This window comes from Fusarium phalaenopsidis (assembly GCF_050370095.1).
Source record: "Fusarium phalaenopsidis strain FUZ10S chromosome Unknown contig_32298, whole genome shotgun sequence".
Taxonomy (NCBI): Eukaryota; Fungi; Ascomycota; class Sordariomycetes; order Hypocreales; family Nectriaceae; genus Fusarium; species Fusarium phalaenopsidis.
Window position 1 is genome coordinate 1,411,587 of NW_028145407.1, and position 22,705 is coordinate 1,434,291.

The window sequence follows — 22,705 nt, forward strand, 5'->3', positions numbered from 1 at the left end:
TGAGCGTGAAGCCGTGCATCCATGGCTGCCCCATCAGCCCACAACACTGACTGGGCCGGTTACTGGAATCCATGTTTCAAGAAGCCGCAGTATGCCGCAGCGTCGAAGCACGCGATGAAGCTTTTCTTGACACCACCCAAGCTTTCTCCTGTCGATGGTTTCCACCACGATCGGCACTTGTCGGTGAGGCTCTTCCCGAGCTCACCACCACACCTGATCCAATTGTGGCGCAATATAGTCCAGAGGATGCTCTTGGCCGCAGGGGGCTACAATATGGATAAGGCGATGATACACTATTACCGGCAAGGTGAGTAGCTGGCCCAGGACGAGAACCCAGTTACACGACTGACGTAAGATAGCCTCAACCTTGACGGTTTGATCAGTGTCGATCCACTGGCAAGACAATAGAATCGACAATTGCAACTCCATAGACTGCCAATTGCTCCTGCAATTCCTTGTTCCACATCTTGGAGGCACAGGGCAAAGAATGTGAACAGCGTGTTGGAATGGACCATGCCGTCATCCCATCCTTCAACTTGGATCAAGGCAAACGGTTTCCGGTGTGACAAGGCCATCACAAAGTGACACAGGGCTGAGACCAGGCCTTCTCATCCAGGATAGTCTTGCCGATCGTCGATTCGCAAACGGGCAAGATGGTGACTCTGAAAAGAAATCCACACACACCAACACACCTGTCATGTGCCCAAGTTTCATTTCCGGATGACAGTTCTCGGTCCTATGATTTGACTGGTCCAGGATTTCGTTCTAACTTTGGTGGATCAGGGTCTCGTTTGCCATATGAAAGGCTGCCTTACATACCGGAAACCGGCTCCTCTTTGGATTAAGCTCTAGTTGCATGCTTGAGCGGACAGCCAGCCACTCGTCTGGAGGATGACAAGTCGGATTGGATATCGAAAGCTGCCTTGACGCAGCATGCGCCGGCCTGACCAATCCGCCCGGGCTGCCAAGGACGGCAGGAGAGGTGAAGTGTTGTCTGGTGAGGTGATGCATACAGCAGCCATGTTGTACCAGTCAACATCCGAGCATCCCAGCCACAGTACAGGACTTCATTCCTCAACCGCGCTCGATCCCTCGGGATGCCTTGGCAGTGGTGTACCGGACGGGAGCAGCAATCCCGTATAGCTGGCAGGTCTAGAAAGATCGAGGCCCTGTGTGCAACAACGGGTTGAAGGTGCCAGGGGTCTAGGCATGCAAGTCGTGCTTGCTTGCCAGCTCTTGCAACGGGCCGTGGGTTGTTGGTTGGCTTTCTCGCAACCTCGGGTCTTGTACGACGTATCAAACCCCAGCAGCATCAGCATCACACAACAAAGCACAGGCCACAACAATAGGACCACGGCGCCTTGTTGGGAGTGCCACGACAAGTTGATGGCTACCCCTGGACCCATCTCACCGTTCTTGGCTAGATTTGCTTGTTCTGGAAGCCTGATGGAAGCCTAATGGAAGCCTTGTCGGAATCCTTCTAGAAGCAATCACCCGAGTGGCGTTCTGTTCTAGAAGCTTTCCCGATCTGGCAAAAGGAGCCAGTTGGCCGTTGACACGGACCACACCACCCCTACCCTACTTCATGCCCTTGTGTTTTAACCCCTTGTCGGGTGGTGCTGGTGACACCACTCGACAACCGTTCCGTTCGCTCATCCAACCGGCCTCGCCGTGTCTCCATCGCCTCACCACCAAACCACGGAGACGACTGAGAAAAAAAAAATCCTGCCACAATCATCCTACGTGACGCCGACAAGACCCGGTTGTTCTCGCGGTAGTTCTGTCAGAGACCCTCTACGGACCCAGATTCAGCCAATTCCGATGTGATCTTCTCCGCGCGTTCTAGAAGACTTTTTTTTTTTAACGCCCGGGGCTTTTTTGGAACTATTGGGTTTTTTCTCTCTCTTCCTCGGCATATCCATACAAGCGCCGCTTGTCTCCATTCTGCGACACAACTGACTTCGTGTCCAGCTATTAACCCACTGCCGTGACGGTCCGCGACCCGACGGACGGGACTGGGACAAGCAGGCGGCAAGCCAGGGATGCAGTCAGAACCGGATACAGACGCCAACGGAGGGGGGTTTCTGACAGGTGCCTGTCGAGAAGGCATCTAGCACTGCTGGCATGGAAGCTAGGCGACCCCATGGCGCGGTTTACGCCAGGTCCGCGCAACATTTCCCTTGGGTCACCGTTATGATCTCGGCGCATCGGCAGATGGATTCAGGGATCGGCGATGGCGGTCGACGGTTGCCCAGGAGCTTGGGTCCTGACAATGGCTCAGCATCTTGAGATTCAGCTCTTGAGGGTATACCCACGAGTCGGCCAGGCCGGCGGCAAGGGCCTGCTTGAGTCGTCCACACCCACCCCATCGCAACAGACTTGGGCAAACTTCCAATCTCCGACATGATGAGCCATCTTTCGCCCGTGCCCCCATTGAGCACCCACCACGGAACGATCCCGCTCACATAGTAGTCGTCTAGAAGCGCTCTGCCCTCTTCAAGATGGTGTGTGATTGGAGGGCGGTACCGAGATACAGATGACTTTGTCGCCTCGCTCCTTGTGTCCCTGTCCCTGGTGGCAAACTTACAGTTCGTGCCGAAGAGCAGTTCGCGACTATGAACGTTTTCGGATGGACATTTGGTGCCACAACGCCTTGTTTGCGGAGCCATATTCAACAACTAACACGGGTGAACTAACATGTAACTTGGCAAGCAAACAAGCATTGGCGCAATCCACGAGATGGGTTATCGGAACACTAGACACAAACTTTTCATCCAACATTTGACGGCTTGAGAGGGAAGACCCAGCCAATTGCTCCAGTACAGCCTCTCAGCTCTTCAGGGGTCTTGGCTTCACAAGAACCCATTCCCCTGGCACTGGCACCATACATACAAACTTTGGCTCATTGACGCCGTGAAGCCTTCAACAGTCTGGCCCTTGGCCCAGTCTCCTCCCCTCATTGTCTTTCCTTCTGGAAGCAACTGTCGAACTTTCTCGAAAATGGCTTTTATTCTCCACCTCTCCACCAACGTCACTGGACCTCCCCCGTATCAAGCCCCGTTCGCCAAAGGCATTCCTGGCCTTCTAATGTCCGAATGCCTTGCAAACTCTTGAACCGTGGCTTCGTAGTCAATGGCCCACCTTGATGGTGGCCGTGTCTCTCGTCTTTACCTTTGTGTCTCGGCAGCGGCGCCGGTTATCAGCTCCGTCCCAAGGCGAAGCCAAGAAACTATCTTCTTTGTTCCTTTCAGAAGAGGGGCGCGGGCCAGCCATCCACCAACATCAGACGAGCACGTCTTATTACATCCACACGAGTTAATTCCAGCAGACTAACCCCAGCACATGCATCGAAATGGGAGAAGAGACAAGAAGAAACCTCCGACCTCAACAATCCCATCCTTGGCACATCCTGTTCACGGTCAGGGACCCACGTGCCACCGCTGCTATCCACCTATGGGAAGACGCTCCTCCCAGGAACAATGCCTGCTGGCCCTTTGAGGCTCTTCACTGCCTCATACCTCGCTTACGCGGAGCATGACAGGTCCCTGGGGCTGTCTCTCTGTGTACGTAACAGAATGAGTAATTCGCCGCCAACCTTGGTCATGGGTGTTGGCTCGTGGGCATGCGGCTCCTTTGTTTCAAGGCGTTGCTATGCCTGTGTCAAGGATGGACGGATGTTGTTGGAGGGCGCGGACAGCTTACCACCGTCTAGGTATCCAGAGTCGGTGCTTTGGCGCGTGGTATGCCTTGCCCCAAGGTAGGCTATCGCGTACCTTGTTGTCCATGTGCCCAAAGACGCCATATCACGACAGGCTGCTGGTGACGGCTTCAGCACGCTTCAGCTATGACGAATCGTAATTGATAGCGCCAATGACAACAAAGAAAGGGCACGGGAAGACATCACACGAGATATGCAGCCAAGAAATTCGTCAACAGCTGAATTCTGTATTCAAGCTCTCTCTCTGTCTCTCTCTCTCTCTGCTACTGGGGGACCAGATCCGACCACTCATCCACTCTCTTAGCCTCTGCCTCTCTCTCGTCTGATACAGACAGAATCTCAAAACTGTACTGTTGTCCCCCCATGCCGACCCTCTGTCAACTCATTCAAACAACATGCTCAAGCCATCCTGGCGAGCTTTTCCTCTCATGCAATCCATCTCATCCGAAAAAGAAAAGAAAAAAAAAAGATAAACGCCAAAGTTATGCAACTGTCTGCTCGTGGTATCGTCCCAAAACACCAAGTACCATCCAACAGAGACCGCCGCACTCTGTGCCTCGAAACGCCTGCATAAGTCATACAGTGATAAGCCATGATGGACTGTAAACCAATGATCGATACTAATATACTCGTAAATCGAATTCTCCTTTGAAGCCGCCGTTGAGTAGCATACATGCGATGCGGATCCGCTGCGCAGGCATGTCGCTTGCCGTGTAGGAGTCGACGGGGCTAAGGCCCAGAGCGACGCACATGGCGTTTGTGATGGTGTGAACTCCGCAGTCATGGCCGTTATTCTGCAGTGGAGCCTCGTGGAAGATCACCTTCCATTCATCCTTAATGAACTTCTCCTCCAAAACGTCCTTGAGCCATGCCACAGCCAGGTTGGTGTAGTCTGGGTTGCCTCGCGAATTCAACGAGTCCATATGAGCCACAGTCCGCTTTGATGGGCGGACAACAAGAAGCGTCCAGTGAGCGCGCTCGCATATGGGCAATAGGATAGTGTCGACATCAAGGAAGTTCCTCTTCTCAACTCCGTATCTCCGAAGGGTTCGCTGAGTTCGTGCTACTCCCTGGTCCTGTAGTCTCTTGAAGAAGAATGACGACATGGTCAAACACTTGCGGGTGACTCTCTTGACATCCTTAATGCCAGCAGCCGAGTTGATGGCTTGGTCGAGCCACATGAGAGATCCGTTGACGATCTCATCGTTGAGCCACTCTGTGGAAGAAACCACCTTGGCAAAGTCATGACGACGTAAATCAACTCCCTCAATCGTCTTTGCGAGGGTAGTTGTAGCGGCGGCACGGAGCGTGTCCTGTGCCCTTGTCTGCCAGGATGCAGATACAGGTGTAACAAATGGTTGGGTGGGCATCCGTAGTCCACCAGATCGAGCAAGACGTTCCTCAAGCTCCTTTCGAGCCTTTTCCTCGGCCTCTCGCCTCGCCGCCTCGGCTGCCTGGCGTGCCTCTTCGGCGGCCTTCAACGCAGCCTGCTCTTTCTGGAATTCTATTCCCGCCCTTGAATCATCACTAATTTCAAGCAGCTTGAGCGAGGGGAGGGCAAATAGCTCATTGATACGAGCAGTAGGGTCAAGTCCGTCTTTCTCTTCAAGACGACGAAATGTAGGGAGGATGCGGTCTTGGGATGGCTCCTTGCTTGGGACAGATGGGAGGTTGAGCCATCTCCGCGCCCAGGCGGGCCGGTTTTCTTGGAATTCTTCAGAGGGCGCAACTGGCTCTCCTTTTTGGTCGTGTCTAATACGCTTAGGAACATCAAGTCCCATGTGTGTCCGTTGTCGGGGACTGAGAGTAGAATCGGTGAAGCGCACAGACTTGGGTGGGCGCGTTATTCCCAGCCGCTTGGGTGTGACTTTGGAAGGGTGCTTCCTTCGGTTTCGCAAAATCGACTTAAGAGATCCCACCTCCTTTGCAGTGAGGGGAAACTTGGGTTCAAAGTCGGTGATGTAGGAGTCCTTGATTGCACGATGCTCCTCACTGTCTTCGTAGAAGGTCGATCTGTAGTCCTCGGATGTTATCCGGTCAATAGTCTTCTTGACAATGTCTGTGCGAATGAAGTCGGTCTTCGGGAAGTTGGGACGAGGGATAACGGGTGCTATAAACTCGGGCTGAGGTGGCTCAACCTTAATCGGCTCTCTGGGGGTTTCTTCAACAGAGGGCGTAGTTGGCGCTTCGACAGGCTCCTTAAGCTCATCAAAATCGGGGAAAGACCCCGGGAGTAGAAGATGTGTGTCCAAATCAGTTCGTGGGGGCGGGGGGAACGTAGCCTGAAGCCTGTCACGATAATCCTTGGAGAGAACGTAGCTTGGGGCCGGAATGTTGCGAATGATGGCTTCGAGATCAAGTATGATGGTGTTCAGAAAAGCCTGAGATACCATGGCTTCGAGTTCGTTGTGCTTCTGCAGGATATCCTTGCAAATGACGGGAAGTGCTGGGGCAGACAAGAAGTTCTTGATCGAGGTCATATTCTCGATAGCGGTTGGGGAGAGTTTGTAGTCGAGAACGGTAGGAACAGTCTCGTTGCCGTCTCGGATTTTGACGATGATACCAATTTCGTAGATGCTGTCCAAGAATTCGAAAGCCCGCTTGAATTGCAGGGCGAAGAGTTCGCAAAGGTCGTGGCCGTCGCCATTACTCAACATGGCACGGTCGCTCGCATTGTCAGCCAGAAAGATGCGCAGGGGTTCCAGCTCTTTGTTCGCGTCCGCCCGACTTCCCTTAGAAAGATAGTCCCAGACTCTGGCGATAGCTCTGACAAAGAGTTTGTACTCGTCCATCAAGGCGCCCAGACCATCGCGATCAACCCATCGCAATCCATCAACGTCAGGGGCAACATCGCCGCGAGCGGCGCTCTCAGGTTTGCCGTCATCTTGGTCGCTGCTGGTCTTGATACGCTTGTTGGTAGCTTGTTTGTCGTTCAAATAGGAGCGGAACTCGGCGACTCGATACGACTGAGGATTGACTACAACACGGGTCAGCACATGCCTGAGAGTCGAGCCAGAGGTGATGGCGTACTTATCCTGCCAATCTTGTCTCCCAGGCCGGACACGGCCGAATAAATGCTGGATATCATCCTGGTAAGGGATCGGGGGCCTGGTAGAAACCCGAGCATACGGTATGAGTTCTGCCGAGCTTGTCAGTAGCGAGTCGAGCATAATAGAAAGGAAGGAATTACATGGGCCTGTTGGCCAGGTTCCACGTTGGGAACGGTCTCGCCTTCTCGAATAGTAACAATCAGGTGGGAAGTGTCTGTGATGCCGTTGACTGCGGCAACAAGTTCGATTTCGGTGTCTTCGGCGTGGCGCTTGCGGGTTTGGATGCCATTGACAACAACCAAGTTTGGATCAGAAACAGCAGGATTCGCGGGAAGCGCGGGTGTGTTGGGCGCTTTTCGCGATGGGTGAGGCGGAAGATTGAATGGGATCGGAGAGTCGGTGACACCAAATCGGGCGCGAACTGTAGGATCGGCGAGTGTATCGGCGCGAGGTATCGGGCTGTTGATCTGAAGACGACTATTGGGCCGTCTGATGCGTCTGGGAGGTGTGATGGGTGGCGGTGTTGGTTCCTGAGGAGCTGAGGGCGCCTGCTTAGAAGCAGCCCGAGAGCGACGTTGCTTTGGAAGGATGGGATGATTCCGAAGCCACGCAGGTCTTGGGCAGCCGTTAATGTCAGCGGAGTTGTGGACGACAACGCGAGCGTATGGTGAAAAAGACATCGTGAAGGTGCGACAAAGACAGGCGCAAAAATGGAAAGTGTGAAGTGAAGAGAAGTGGAAGCTGGATTGACGAAAGCAGGAGCGAATCCCAAATCAGTGAAGATGGCAGAGGACAGCTTCCGAATCGTAGACAAAGCGAGTCTGAAGAGAAGAGAAGATTGTTGGGATGCAGTCGCAGACGGCAACAAACGCAAGAGCAAACAAAGCTGCAGGTGCTTGACAGTGGTTGACAGTGCAATGCAGTGGCGAGAGCAAAAAGTGTAGTGACTCGAACGAGAAGCAGCGAATAAGCCAGAGCGGGTTATCTTACGAGAATCGAAGTTGATTTGGATGCGAAAGCGCAATGATGGTGAATCGAAGCTGCGGTTGCTGATGATGAAGGAGAGAGGAGAAGCAGGAGGGGAGGTCGAGGCGCGTCGACCAAGTTAACCTCGCCCGCGCGAGGACGCGCCGACGGGATCAGTCAATAATAATGATGTCTATGATTCGCTGAGCATTTAATGCTCTGGTATTACTCGGTTCGGGTACGTTGAGCTCATGGAAGTGGCCATGGCGTGTGTCGTCGGGGCGCTGCAGTCGCTGGAGGTCGCTTGTAAGGTGAAAGAATAGCGAAGCTTCAGTGAAGTTTGCGTTTGGTAGTTGCGCATCACTCGCTGGCAGCTCGGGCGGGGCCACTGTGGCGCTCATGGGCGATTATCATTGGCCGGGTCTGCAGAGTCGCGCCATCCTGAGGTTCTTATTTTTTTCATTGGTCAATTATTCGACCCCAGAACGGACAGTACGTACCTGATCTACTGATCTTCGAACCCTCGCGCTGTCGGGGTCTCCAAGGGAGGCGGTCGTATCCATCTCGTCCAAACATCCGTTCCGCGCACGAGGAGCAGAGATGAAACTACGTACTGTGTCCCAAGTCCATCAAACTGGGGATCGACACTTCGTAAGGCTGAAACGACAGGAGGCTGGCTTCCAATTGAACTTTACCATGCATCCATTGTACATATTCGTCTGTAGGTTAGATGCAAGCCTTGCTAGGTATGACGATGCATCACGCATGTCCAACCGTCATCCTTCGGGTTAAATGCTCCGTTCTTAACAACGAATAGATTCCAATGCATGAATTTGATAGTTATGCTGTTCTTATTTCTTTATCTCCATAGATGCGTGTAAACATTCACCAGCCAATATCCAAAATCTACCATACCCATCCTACTCTACTATCATAACCGACTCAGCTTACAGTTGCGCCATCGTCTGTCCCAGCTTCTTCGTGCAGAAAGACGAGAAATACTCGTTCAGTGCGTCCACGGTCCCGCTACCCTCGACGAGGCTAACCACGATGCCCACATAGCCATCCGGCCTGACCACTACCACTCCGCCGCGCTCCTCATCCAAACCCATCTTGGCATGTGCCTCAGCCTTCGCATTTGGTAGCCGGGAGTCCGATCGGTCGTCGGCGTAAATGTGGTCTCGGTATCGAGCAAGAACTCCAGGCACGTCGCGTGAGATCTCGATGCCGGACCGCTTGGAAGCGAAAATCGTGCACAGCGTAAAAAATCGGCTATGAGGGAGATGCTTCTCGTGATAGGAGACCTTGTCCAGGTCCGGTCGCTGGTACGTTGCGTAGAAGGATCGCTGACTTCCGAGGTTGTTGGCAAAGTCCTGGAGTGCCTGGCGCGTCTTCTCGGGAACACCTGCAAAGACAAAGATTCGAAATGCGCCGTTCAGCGGGACTTCCTGTTCCAGATGCACAACATTGGCATCGACCACTCTTGTCACGTTCGAGTTGATGAAGAGACGTCCCGTCCGTAGCTTGGTGCCCTTCGGGTGAACCAATGGCGATTGCACTGCGTGCTCGGGCGACCAGTTCAGGGCATTGGGCTTGTAGTACACTCCGTAACCGCTCGTAAACTCGCACGACTCTTTGAACGTCTTGATAAAGTCGTTATCTTGGCCCTCTTGGTTACTGCCATGGTTGGCTGAGGCTGCGTGCACTTCATCGGCCGCCGGGGGCCGTTGCGAGAACAGCTTGGCATATCGGTTATCGAAATCGAGCAAGGACTCGGCGACATGCTTGCGCTCCGTTTCATAGGTCTTCAAGATCTCCCTATCTGCGAAGCCAGATTCGACAGCATGGATCTTCCAGGCCAGGTTCTGGGCGTCGAGGAAGGCAGTGTTCATGCCTTGGCCAGCCTTGGGCTACTCTAATGTTAGCATCATCATTATAGACTGAGAACGAAACTCACGCTATGGGTATGGCAAGCATCGCCTCCAAGAAAAACGCGCTGGTCTAGTGTGTATCGATCCGAGATGCCTTGGCCGATAGGATAGACCGAGTACCATTCGACGCGTTCCCACTCGATGGAGTATGGGTGCATGATCTTCTTGGCTGATTCTTGCACTTGTTCCTCGGTAGCAGTTCGCCTGGGGTTCCAGTCTGGGTCTGTCGAGGACGCGATCTGAATGTAGAGGCGGACCATGTTGTTCTCCCGGGGGATTACCATGATAGAACCATGCTCACTGTGGATTGTGCATTTCATCTTGGTAGTTGGTCAGTAATGCAAGAAGTATGGGACATCCAGGGGAGTAAATTCACCTTGATGTCAGGAAAATCGGTTATCACAACACCGTCCATGACTCCCCAGACATGCGCAATGGGGTCCTTGTGCTGAACTGCAATGCCAAGCTGGTTTCTGATGAACGACCTCGCACCCTCGCCACCAAAGAGGTACTTGGCATGCAGAGTCTCCTGGGCTGTTCCGTCCACATGTTCCAGCTCGACGGTAACAGGGTACTCAGGGTTTTTCTTCTCATCCGATGCGAAACCCTTGATGGTCCATGGACGCTGAATCTGCACCCCGTTCTTCTCCAAGTCTGCGATAAAGACCCGTTCAATCAGACCTTGGTGAAGCAAGGTTGTGAAGGGGTAGCGAGCGTCAATGAAGTCGGGGCAACTCGCCCATGTCCCTGTCCGGACAATGCCGCGTCCTGACGAAGGAGGGTCCCAGAAAGCAACCTCGTACACGCGGGCAGGGTGGTGAGCCATGATGTCAGACTTGAGGCCCATGTTCCGAAGAAGATCCAGCGAACGTGGTTGGATACCGTCAGCTCGACCTGTCGGTGTTGGCTCGGCTCTGTTGTCGATGTGCTTTATCTTGTAACCCCAGCGGGCAAGACATGTTGAGAGCATGAGGCCAACTGGCCCAGCTCCGACGATGACTGGACGGATTGATGTCAGATATGAGCACTGTGATCGGTGGGGGTGAGTTCATTTACCAATATCATAGTAGGGCGATCGGTCTGCTTCTGGTGCCATGGTGAGAGAGGTATAGAGATATCAGGCTTGAGTAGTTAGACGTAAGTAGCCAGGTGTGTTGGATCTGGGGGAGTCGGAGGGACAGGATGGGGTAATATATGCAAATGCAACAGATCGCCTCAAGATAGTAGTAGTGGGCTGGCAGTCAGCAACGGTGTGAAGCAGCTCGAAGCGAACCGAGAATTGCTCCCGAGCAGGCAACCGAACAGGCTGGGTTTACCGGGTCGCAGAGACAACGAGATTGATCACGGCATCGAGCTCGGGATGTGGAGAGTGTTTAGGTACGAGGTTGCTGGCTCCAGGGACCACTCTCACGGCTGGGCCAGATGGAAGAAGGTCTCGGCCTAGGCCTCGGGAAGGCAATCGCTACCGCCGCCATTGCTTGTCTTGTCATCACCTGAGCATCAAGGCCAATGACCATGGGCAAAATCCCAGCGCACTTGCCGTAGCCGTTGCCAGCCAGACAGGCGTCATGGGCTTCCACTCTCCTCCGCGGTTTCCAGTGGGGTATCTGGGGGAGAGACCGCCGCAGATGCCGTTTTGGGATCCGGGAGTTGACTTCGGGACTGAACCACAGGGACGGCTGTTGTCTCGGGAGCGGATAATTGGGGCATGGATGGTTTTTGTTAGTGCATGCACTCTCTTAACTAGTGAATTCTATCTTGGAGAAACATGCGCTACTGCACAAGTGGCGGAGATGAGGGGCCGGATGGACGCCACAGAACCCCATGCATGCAACAAGAAGACCTCTTCCAATGATACGCCGTGCTTTACGCTGACAACCTGGCCCTGTCAATTTCGTGGCTCTGATCTCGTAAAAGGACGGTTACTGCGGTCGGATAAGCGGATTATCTGCACGATCTGCTGTGCCACATTAACTAAGACTTCGAAGATGGGGTGAGATCTCATCTCATCGCTTAAGCATCAGCGAGACATGGCCTATCAAGTTCGACTGTCTCTTTTCCCAACCCATAAGACGGCTCCAGAGGAATTGCACATCGTAAGCAAAATAGTAACTCTGGTAGAGTTCAATTGTATTGATTTCGTGTGGAGTTGTGTTTCAATCTTCAATTCTTCATCGCTTGTTAGCCTACCCTGGAGCTTCACTGGAGATTGAGATTCACACCCCTGCTCATATAACCGACGTGCGCTCAATGTTATCGTCATGAAGATATCAAATATTTGTTTTCTGGAAAGTGGTCCATATGTCCAGGTTCAAGGCACCCGCTTCAAGTCGGTAGGCGGAGGTGATCCCAGAGTTGTGTTTGGCAGGTGTCACCCAGATCGCAAGTACAGCCTCAACGTTTTGAGATAGGAGGGCACACCTTCCACCTCATGATACGCTACTTCCTCAACCATACGTACACACATCACACTAAGTGTATCCCGCTCCTTAGGTGATTCCGACGCAGGAAAACCTCCAACCAAACAACACTTGCACACACCAAAATTCATATGGCGCCCTCCCAATCCTTACTTCTGGGTTGTAATTCGCCCTGCCCTTTTATCCTCCAGTTTCCGTTCCGAGAAAGTGGCATTTTGCCCGAAGGAAACTTCTGACCCTGTCGCCAGGGAATGGCCAATACCTCACAGCCGTCTTCGTCGAGCCCTGGGAACCAGCCGGTCGATCCTACCCAAGTGTTTGATGAAAACAGTTAGCATCTCGAACGAGAAGGCCGTTAGAGTATTCCGGCTAACCAGCTCCCAGAATGCCGCAACGTTCTTGTTAGATACTGTGCCCATATCCCTCGCAACTACCGATATAGCGACGGTGTCCGACTCGTGAGGAAGCCAGATGCCTGACCGATCAGCAGTATCTAACATGGTCCAGGTATTTCTGGTGTTGAGAGATCACATGGGCGATGAGCATCTTGGGCTCGCGGCAGGCGTGCTTTATGAGATGATCGAGGTTGATTGCCAACATTCGGATGATCCAGGTGCCGCGTTCCAACGCTGGAGACACGACCACATGAACAGACATGTGCGGACATGTGTAACACCCTGGCCAAAACTCGCCCTGACAAGAGATGCAGGCAGATCTCGAGCTTCCTCACGTACCGCACCTCACGACTGTCACCTCCACCATCATCCCAACTGCTAAGCTAATCAGGTGGAGGAAAGAACACCACCAGCGGTACCAAACGCGGCTCTCTGACTACTCGCCTAACCTTGAAAGGTCATCGCTCTTCTCAAGCGGCATACGGACACGGAAGAGCTGGGTGATCGAGTATACCATGTACGTCTCGTCCCGTAACGGGGGCACACGGCCGTTTCGTCAGATAACTGCCAGAGAATTTCATGAAATGCAGTGGAATCCGAATACCAATAGCCCAGGACGACTCGTTGGAGAGAAGTCGATTGATCTGGGAGAGTTCTTACGGAAAGGAGACATTGATGAGCCGGCAGACGAGAAATGTGCAACTACCTCCCGGTTGTCCCTCAGTTCGAGACTATTCAGGGGACGGAGTAAGATGGGGCAGATCACGAACAAGCTTCGTGTTGCCACAAAATCTCCCATACGCCTATCGAAGCCGGAGTGGCCCCCGAATCGCCCAGATTGTGATGCCACAGGCTCTTTCTACGATATGCTCGAGCAGCGATCAAATCACAGAGTCAGTGAATGGGATATACCGAACGCCAATTTTGCGAGAAAGTTCGGCCTGTACACAGACAGCGGGCCGCTGCCCCCTTTCATCAGGGAGCTACCAGTTGCTGAAGATAAAGCAATGGACCTGGCAACTGGCCCAGCGATGAGAGAACTGGTGTGCTCACGGCGGTTTCAAGGGCCCTTTACGCCCCAGCTATGGTTTGATAGCGGCCTGGATTATCGATGGAAACGTGCATCCTGCTAAGCGTCCGTGATGCTCAGGTTGAGATCTATATAAGGCATGCGACCCATCCCCACGGTGAGACCTCTGCAACCATCTCCCTAAATAAGAGAAAGAAATGATCACTGATGAAGAGTAGGAAGGCCATGATCACTGCCGATTTTATGTGCCCAGATCTTGCCAGTGGCAGAATTCGCTACCCACCTATTTGCTGTTTTTGCCAGTTGCTGCCAGCTGGCGGGAGCAGCAGGGGATTTTAGACCAAATCAATGTTTGTTTTTCTCACGAGGACAAATTCTGAATCACTGTCGCAAAGCGTGATTTGTTTACCTTCATCTCGCCCTATTACCGGTGCCAGTGATCTGCACCTTGGGCTTTCCAACCGCATCACCTGCTCCGGACTCCAAGCTCTTTGCATGATTGCTTCAAGTGGCTTGCATGATTCACTCCGAGTACTTGATTTGAATCAAACTGGTCTCTTCAGGCCCCCGCTGGAGGCTGCGCGCCGGACTCAATGCAACACAACAGCCCGACCCAAGACAGGGGCCGGTGTTCTGATCCATCGACCTTTTGCGCGACTCCTCTCCGGGGCGGCTTTCAGTCTTTGTCACCAGGAGAAAGGGCTCGCTCCTTATCCCCACGCAAGCGCCTCGTTCAGCAACCACTTCATATTCGCATGAACCTGACGGAGAGCCAAATGGACAAGATCACCGACGCGTATGCCACCGCTCCATACCACAGCTTGGAAGAGACTGACACGCTGCAGATTCAGTAGTAAAGCCAGCAGCAGCCCATCCAAGTCTGATAGATCCAAGAAGAAGTCTACAATGACACCGAGGTCAACCCCGCGAAAGCACAAGTCGTCAACCTCCCGCTCCGAAGCCCCTCCAAGCTGGGCGCTGAGCGAGGATGACGGCTCCGGGGTAGATTCTACAACCTTTTCCGACCTAATGCCAGGTCGTCACCAAGGTTCCCCTCGGGATGTATTCGCTGGTAGTATCGCTGAGCGTAGGCATAAGGTTCCTCCTCCTCCACTGCACCTTGGAGTTGGGCGGCAGAATGCAAGCGCTCCCCGTCCAGCCGAGATGGAGGACATTCCCGACCCCGTTTCTCCTCTGGGCCAAGGGAGGTATGAGCAATTTCATGTTACCGAAGATGACTCCTCTTCTTTCTACTCGCCGAACATCCCAGATACTGCTCATCCGTCCCCTCTGGATCTTGGGGGCAGTCATCATGCTCGGTCACGATCTAATGTCAACGACGCCGTCGTCAACGCATACCAAGATTGGGCTCACATGCATCAACACTCAATGATCAAAGAGTCGGCAAGCCATCCAGAGCCCCTCGTCAACAGACCCCGACGATCCAAAAGCTCAGGGGACGGCATGCGACTGTCTCGACCTATCGAGGTCCAGCACCCACCGATGCCACAGGTGGCCAACCTCCGAGCCGAGAATGCTCCAAGCACTCCCCTCTTCTCCCCACTGCAGTTGTACTTCAGGGGACCCGACTTTCCCAGTGTGAAGAAGGGTGAAAAGACAATGATTGGAGACAATGGATGGCTTGAACGTACCGACAAGGGCGTTGACGCGGCCAAAAAGGCACCGCAGAAGAAGGTGGGAATACTTGACAGTATCAAGAAGATTGCAAAGGACATGGTGAGTCTGAGACTTCATGGAAAGATTCTGCCGCTGACTTGTATACAGACAGAGTTGCATCATAACAATCGTCGCACACAGCCTGTTGTTCGAGCCCGTCCAACGTCGCGGATGGCTGTCTCCCTGGACTCGAGGGAGCAAAGCCTTCTTTACTGCGAGCTCGAGTTTCACTTGAGCACTGCGTTGAACGACTACATCACGGTGCAGCTGGACAAGGGTCGTTTGATTCCAGATAAGCTCAAAAAGGTAGCTGATGCTTGGCAGAGCAAGGGTCGTCCCAAGATTGTTGGGTTTCGGTACGACCTGGAGACGCAGCTCGAGCTGATCAATTTGCACGTCGACGACTTTCGCTTCTATGGCCGCCGACAGGCCGACCCGGTCGAGATCAGCGGGCTTTTGCATACTATGAAGGTCAACGCGCGAGCCATGAGCATCCGCACGTTTTGCCAGCCCGACTCAGTGATTGCGAAGCAGCTGGTGGATGCGCAATCACTGTTTAAGATGCTTGGCATTTCGGATGCGCAGCAGATGGCACTGGCCGAGATTGCGCAGTTCTTCAAAGTGATTGTTGAACGGGAGATGGACTGTCGTGACCATCGTGAGCTTCAGGGGGGACGAGGTAGGGCGTCACATGTTCGTGGTGATTCCCAGTGGACCATGAACGCGGAGAGACGAGTCAATGGCTGAGTTATTCTCATGGTATCAATTGGAGATGTCAACTCAGCTTCAAGAGGTCTTAGAATGGGGATCCTAATATTTGCTCATGGACACAAATTGGGCGAGGATTAGGGGAAACTGGGAAAGTCAGCACATGGATGGATGCTGGGACGGTAGAGATAGAGTTGGGGGATTTGTATGATTGCTGTAGGAGTTCTTTAATATCAAGTGTACAATCAGAAAGAATTCGCACTCTGATACATGTGAGCCACAGATGGCACTAAGACGGATCGCTTAATAACGTATCGATTTAAAAGATAAAGTACAGGTATGTAGATAGCATCAAATCATTCCTCGTTAGATGTTCTTCAAGTAAACGTATTTGTGTGTCCTTATAGGGAACTGTTCTAGTTGCCCAACCAAGAGACTTGAAATAGTTTTAGACATTGGATGGTTAACAATCAGCCGTAGAGTCGTAAGCAGTCGTCGTTAAAAGAAAGAGCCCGTCAACGTGGCAAAGGGAGAGGATACAATAGGGGACAACTATTGGCGGTACCGCGGAGCATCCTCACTCCTGCGCCGCTGGGGCTGCCGGTCGTCGTAACGGGGATCGTCATAGACAAAGTCATACTCTTCGTCGTCATTTGCAGGCAGCGCTCTGCCGCGATCATATCGGTCTCGGCTGCGGGAATCACGATCCCTGTCACCAGACCTTCGGCGATCGTACCGCGGCATCTCCTCCTCGCGCACGTAGCTGCGCTCACGCTCCCAATCGAGCTGGCGGCGACGGTCCCGGTCCCTCGAGTCCTCAACACGGTTGGCGATGGCATTGGCGCCGAGACCACCGGCTACGGCGCCGAGGATGGTGGAGACGAGGCGAGTGCGATTCTCATTCTCATCATCGTATCCTCGTGTCTTGTGCTTGTGCCGGGTCGCTGCATCAGAAGCCTCGCGGGCGACGAGGCCACCTACAACGGCGCCGAGGAGACCAGCGCCGATGCCAGTGGCTGAGTTGGAGAAGTTATCCTCGACAGCGCCACGAGCGCGGGAGAGGGGACTCTGCGAGCGGTCGCGCCCGCGAGAACGGCTGTCGCGACGGCGGTCGTCGTCATAGTCTTCTTGGGAGGATGTCACGGAGGCAGGGCGGGAGCGGGAACGGGATCGCCGGACCATTGCGGTATTGGGAGGAGGGACTGAGCGGGTACGGGCCTGAGACGGGGGAGGTTCAAGGGTCATGCGATCGCGGGGAGGACCAGCGCCGTACTGCTCATCGAGGCGCGAAGTCGAGGCGTAAGGGGGAGCTCCTGGAGGAGGAGGTCCCTGACCTTGAGCGCCGGGGTTATTGGGGTTGGGTGCCGGAGCGCCACCCGAGTAGTTGTCGGGAGAAAAATCGCGGCGACGACGAGAAGAGTACTCTTCGTTCTCGTAATAATTTGACATTTCAGACTTTTAACCCTTTTTGCTTTGTTGCTGTGGATAAAAGTCGATGGTTGGATGAGATGGGGGAAAAAATAGGTCAGAATGTTTCGTTTGTAGTGTTTGAAAATGAAGGGAGATGTCGTGGGTGGCTGGACAAAGGAGGAGGAGTCAAGTTCAGTCAGCGCTTAATATGGAGGGCCGACGTCAGCTGGAGCCCAGACAAAGAAATCAAGGGCCACCTGCAAGGTTGAGCTTGGAAGTTTGAATCTGACGATGGAGACAAATATTTTTCCAAGTAATTCTTGCGAGTGAGGCTGTTTATGGATGGTCGTTTTAACAAAGTTGAGACAATGCCGAGAGACAATGTCTGGAGTTATAGATTTCTACAACGGTCACGACAAGGTTTCGCACAGCCACGGAACGACTAAGCACGTGGTGATGGTTCTTTTCGTAGCTTGGCAAGCTATCCAAGAGAAAGGCTCTCGTTGGGCACGAGGCGCATCGTTGGGCGCTCTGGTGGAAAAGCTCAGAAGATGGAGAGATACTGTATCGGAGAGGCCGATGACGTAGGCACGTCACGCTTCGTTTTTTCTACTCTGCCCCGCGTGTGGCGAAGCTAACGGGTGCACAGCCCCATATCATCAGCCTCATCTTGTCTCTTCAAAGAGAAAAGATGACGGCTCTGGAAGAAGCAATTCTCCGACATCTCGTCACTTTTTGATTGCTTTTCCCGGTTACGAGAGCGACGCCTCCCGACACCGACACGGCATCCTTGCTGCCTTAGTCTCTCGTTTAGCGGTACCTGCTTTTGCAGCCTCTGCCGACGTCTGAATGCCCAACCTTGTCTTACACGTACAAAACAATCCGGGGCAAGAGAATGAGGCTCATCCGTGTCGGGAGCTAATTGGGGGGGAGTCACAGACCCGCAATGGAGAGGCCATCGATCCACGGGCGCGGATGCGGATACTGAGACGGGGACTGGCATGTTGCTGGTTTTACTGCTCCGTCGTTGTTCCCGTCCCGCTGGACAGGTAATACTCCCAGGCATATCCAAGGAGCATTCACGGTGGGCCTGGGACGTGTCTCGTCCGAACCATTCAGTTCGGATGAGACGCTGTTGGTTTCAACATTCTACTCTAATCATACTGTAGGAACCGGGTTATATGGCAAACATGTTTCATTTCACGATTGCCTCACATATGGAGGCTTGCTTGCTACGAGGTTTCACGCCCCAAACAATTCGATATTCTCCCCCATGGGTATTTATCTGCTCGACTCAATTCTCTGCCCAGCCCTTCGCTCATATCCTTTCACCGATCTCACCGCTCACGTCGCAAAAACTCTTCATCGTCCCCTGTCCCAGTGGTAGGATCGCGGTATTCTCATTGCTTTTGTCCCGTCCCCTGTCCCGGGCGGCTAGATCAGTTGCTTTCGCGTCTCCGTCACCCCTTGTTTGCTTTTTACCCGCCCTACTCTCCGATGCTAATGCCGGAGCACAGGGCCACAGGACTGCGATATCCCACGTCGGGTCATGCGTCCGCCAGCCCCGGCGCTTCGACGTGTCCCGTAAGGCTTTAATATACTGCATCAGTTGATCCTCACATTCACCGCTATCCAAGACGTGGCACAATCTCTACCTGACGACGTCTTGCAATATGTGATGTGGGGAGGTTGAGACGAGGAAAAAAAATCTGTAATACGTACGGAGAGGGTGACTGTTTAGCGAGACGAGCTTGACCGGGCCTCACAGAGCTATGGATGGCCCATGACCCTTCCCCGGCTAGGCCCTTGGCTGCCCACGGGACTGGAGTGCGAGCAAGTATATATCTTTTGCTCGCTCGTGAAGGGGAATTGCCGCTGGAGCTTCTCATCATCGTCTCTGCTCTTCATCAGACAAAAATGGCCATGTCGAGTCCAGCGTACGAAACGTTCCCAGCGGGACGGATGGCGAACCAACACCTTGACTATGACCCAGAGAAACCCCCCGTCTCTCCAACCGGGTGCCTTTCAGGCGATGACAGCGCAGACTCGGTCGCGGAACCAGAGCGCTGGAACAGCACACGGATTAATGCCTACCGCTATTACGTGACCAACATATCCTTTCTAATAATGGGCATGAATGATGGATGTCTTGGTGTAAGTCCCTGGATGAACCTGTATCGCCGTCTCTTTAACTGACTGTGTTATAGGCTCTTCTGCCATACGTGAGTTGATATAACCCCTGACCACCACCAACACTCTTACCAACAAGCCACCCCTTTAGATTGAGACCTATTACTCCATCGACTACACCACTGTGTCGACCCTCTTCGTCGTGCCCTTTGCGGGCTACATCGTCGCCGCCCTCGTCAACAATTGGATTCACTACACCGTTGGCCAGCGCGGCGCCGCCTTCATCGGACCCATCACACGCCTCATCGCCTACCTCCCGATGGCCCTCCACCCGTCGTTCCCCGTGCTTCCCTGCGTCATGATGTTTACTGGATTCGGAAACGGCGTGCAGGACAGCGCCTATAATGCCTGGATCGGAAACATGCACCACGCCAACGAGCTGCTTGGCTTCCTCCACGGGTCCTACGGCGTCGGGGCCACCATCAGCCCCCTGATCGCATCTGCCATGATAACGGAAGCTAACCTGGAATGGTACACCTTCTTCTACATCATGATCGGTTTGACGTTCGTCGAGTTCATCATCGGCACAACCGCATTCTGGGGCGCGACGGGCGACGAGTACAAGCGACGCATGCACTCTCAGCAGGGCAAGAGCCGCGTGACGACGCTCATGGCCGTCAAGGAGCCCGTAACATGGATAGTCGCCATCTTCCTGCTGGGTTACGTGGCGGCAGAGGTCAGTCTCGGCGGTTGGATCGTCACCTTCATGTTGCGGGTCCGACACGCCAAGCCCTTCCTCGCGGGCCTCACGGTGACTCTTTTCTGGCTGGGCCTCACGCTGGGCCGTGTCGTGCTCGGGTTCGTGACGGAGCGCATCGGTGAGAAGCTGGCCATCACCATGTACCTGGCCCTCTCCATTCTCCTCGAGCTACTGTACTGGCTGGTACCAGACTTTGTGGCTTCGGTAATCTTCGTGATGCTCCTTGGTTTCTTCCTAGGACCTCTGTTCCCAGCTGCCATCGTTGCAGCGACAAAGTTGCTTCCGACCGACTACCACATCAGTGCGCTTGGGTTCGCATCTGCTGTCGGAGGAGGCGGCGCTGCCATCGGTCCCTTTGCAGTCGGAGCCATCGCTCAGCAGACGGGTGTCCAAGTCCTGCAACCAATTGTCCTCGGAATACTGGCCTTCATCATCGCAGTATGGACGCTTCTTCCGGGAGGATTCAGAAAGGGCGGGCTTGAGATGGCTCGGGAGCAAAAGCTCAAGCCCGGAGGAGATGTGAGGGAGATCTGGTCATGGATCAGAATGAAAGCCGCGAGAGCTGGACGACCACGAGCTTTGCCATGATGCCATGATCAGTTTCCAAGATACGAATGAATGACTTATTAGACAAGGGTTATAGACGGCGGGATCAACACGGATAGGGATCAACGGGAACTGGGCAACAATGGATACTGGACACGGATTAACGGATAGACTCATAAAAAGGTAGCAGCAGCAATGGATACCAAGCAACAGGCTAAGCTAATAATTCGGACATTGAAAAACCGAGTCTAATCGTTTGTCCATCCAGTGAGATATCGTGTGTTGTAATGTTTCCCCCCGGAACCGGACGAGGGGTCGTCAGTAGCGCGATCGCTATCTTATCAATCAACCCCATCGCTAACTTTTGGTAGAGGGAGGGGAAAAAGCAGGACCTAAACCACCACTAGAACTCGACCACCAGCGCATCACAACGCTCTCTTTCTTGCATATACGAGACGCCAATTCGAAAACTACTTTAGAGTATTCGCTCACCTGCTGTTACTGCTTCCATCGTCCAAGCCTCGAGGCCCCCGGCTGCCCATCATGACGTCGCCGACCTCGGCCCGCATCATCGCCCTCCCACCCTTCAAGCCCGACCTCCACGAACGTGCCTGGGCCTCGATTCCTCACCCGACGCTGCCCCTCCTCGCGACCGCCCACTCCAAAGCCGTCACCGTTTTCTCCCTGTCTACAGCCTCGGCTCACAGCACCCTCACCGGCGGCCACACCCGCTCCGTCCGCTCGGCGGCATGGAAGCCTCACCTCCCCCCGCACCGTCTGTGCCTCGTCACGGGCAGCTTCGACTCGACGGCCGGTATCTGGCGATGGGACGGTGATGAGGCGGCACAGCAGGGTGGTGATCTGGAGGTTGAGGTGACACAGCGCGACGTGCGCCGGAAAAATGACGACGACAGCGACGACGACTCACCCGGTGACAAGGACTGGGAGTTTACGCTGGTGCTGGAGGGCCACGACTCAGAGATCAAGTCGTGCGCTTTCAGCCCTTCGGGCACGTACCTGGCGACGTGCTCGCGCGACAAGTCGGTCTGGATCTGGGAAGACATTGGCGCCTCTGAGGCTGATGACGAGTGGGAGACGATCGCCGTCCTCAACGAGCACGAGGGAGACGTCAAGGCTGTGGCATGGTGCCCGGACCTGCCCGGCCGCAACGCCAGGCGCAGCTACTCATCCGACGTGCTCGCCAGCGCCAGCTACGACAACACGGTGCGCATCTGGCGCGAGGACGGAGATGCGGAGTGGGTGTGCGTCGCCGTCCTCGAGGGCCACGAGGGCACAGTCTGGGGAATCCAATGGGAGTCTCGCCCACGACCAGGAGATCTCTTCCCACGACTACTCACCTTCTCTGCCGACGGGACGATTCGCGTGTGGACGCTGCAGCAAGAGGAGGACACTGAAGACGGCACAGGCACAGGTTCGAGGAGCGCCCTAGGAGGCATCCCCAACACGATGCGTCGGTCCCTGCGGGAGGAGTGGGCATGCACAGCCGTCCTTCCAAAGGCGCATACCCGCGACATCTACTCGGTAACCTGGAGCGCGCAGACGGGACTCGTGGCGAGCACCGGAAGCGACGGCGTCGTGGCGCTGTACACGGAGGATAACTCGGGCGGAGATATCCCGGTGACGGGCAACTCAACCAACGCCGAGGAAGCCCAACAATCTTCGGCATCTACATCTGCGCCTGCATCTACTACACCATGGAGATTGCTCGCGACCCACCCCGGCGCTCACGGCCCCTACGAGATCAACCACATTACCTGGTGTCGGAGATACGATGCCGGATCCGAGCGTCGCGGCGAGGAAGAGATGTTGGTTACTACGGGCGATGACGGGATAGTGCGGCCGTGGCAGGTTGAGGTCGATGCGCCAAGGTAGCAGTGCATCTATCAATCCAAGACAGTTAAAAGAAAATCCACACGCACAATAAATAAATATGCATATCAATC

General features: G+C 54.1%; 7 protein-coding genes across 7 annotated transcripts; 4 read left to right on the forward strand and 3 right to left on the reverse strand.

Moving 5' to 3' along the window:
* Window positions 1-4,338: 4,338 nt before the first annotated feature.
* Window positions 4,339-7,448, reverse strand: LRP88_06999 (uncharacterized protein; the record flags this gene model as incomplete). The annotated part of the gene is made up of 3 exons (XM_083243536.1): window positions 4,339-6,695; window positions 6,749-6,857; window positions 6,909-7,448. 3 exons carry the CDS (start codon window positions 7,446-7,448, stop codon window positions 4,339-4,341), a joined length of 3,006 nt encoding a protein of 1,001 aa, XP_083100760.1.
* A 1,233-nt stretch (window positions 7,449-8,681) lies between these two features.
* On the reverse strand, window positions 8,682-10,761 carry LRP88_07000 (FAD binding domain-containing protein; the record flags this gene model as incomplete). The annotated part of the gene is made up of 4 exons (XM_083243537.1): window positions 8,682-9,644; window positions 9,692-9,985; window positions 10,042-10,664; window positions 10,722-10,761. The coding sequence occupies 4 exons, from the start codon at window positions 10,759-10,761 to the stop codon at window positions 8,682-8,684; spliced, it is 1,920 nt and encodes a 639-aa protein (XP_083100761.1).
* A 3,655-nt stretch (window positions 10,762-14,416) lies between these two features.
* LRP88_07001 (uncharacterized protein) lies at window positions 14,417-15,312 on the forward strand (the record flags this gene model as incomplete). Its single annotated transcript, XM_083243538.1, has 2 exons — window positions 14,417-15,251; window positions 15,302-15,312. 2 exons carry the CDS (start codon window positions 14,417-14,419, stop codon window positions 15,310-15,312), a joined length of 846 nt encoding a protein of 281 aa, XP_083100762.1.
* A 46-nt stretch (window positions 15,313-15,358) lies between these two features.
* On the forward strand, window positions 15,359-15,934 carry LRP88_07002 (uncharacterized protein; the record flags this gene model as incomplete). The annotated part of the gene is made up of 1 exon (XM_083243539.1): window positions 15,359-15,934. The coding sequence occupies one exon, from the start codon at window positions 15,359-15,361 to the stop codon at window positions 15,932-15,934; it is 576 nt and encodes a 191-aa protein (XP_083100763.1).
* A 513-nt stretch (window positions 15,935-16,447) lies between these two features.
* Window positions 16,448-17,344, reverse strand: LRP88_07003 (uncharacterized protein; the record flags this gene model as incomplete). The annotated part of the gene is made up of 1 exon (XM_083243540.1): window positions 16,448-17,344. One exon carries the CDS (start codon window positions 17,342-17,344, stop codon window positions 16,448-16,450), a length of 897 nt encoding a protein of 298 aa, XP_083100764.1.
* A 1,878-nt stretch (window positions 17,345-19,222) lies between these two features.
* On the forward strand, window positions 19,223-20,783 carry LRP88_07004 (major facilitator superfamily domain-containing protein; the record flags this gene model as incomplete). The annotated part of the gene is made up of 3 exons (XM_083243541.1): window positions 19,223-19,459; window positions 19,513-19,527; window positions 19,587-20,783. 3 exons carry the CDS (start codon window positions 19,223-19,225, stop codon window positions 20,781-20,783), a joined length of 1,449 nt encoding a protein of 482 aa, XP_083100765.1.
* A 501-nt stretch (window positions 20,784-21,284) lies between these two features.
* LRP88_07005 (WD40-repeat-containing domain protein) lies at window positions 21,285-22,634 on the forward strand (the record flags this gene model as incomplete). The annotated part of the gene is made up of 1 exon (XM_083243542.1): window positions 21,285-22,634. The coding sequence occupies one exon, from the start codon at window positions 21,285-21,287 to the stop codon at window positions 22,632-22,634; it is 1,350 nt and encodes a 449-aa protein (XP_083100766.1).
* Between the last annotated feature and the right edge of the window lie 71 nt (window positions 22,635-22,705).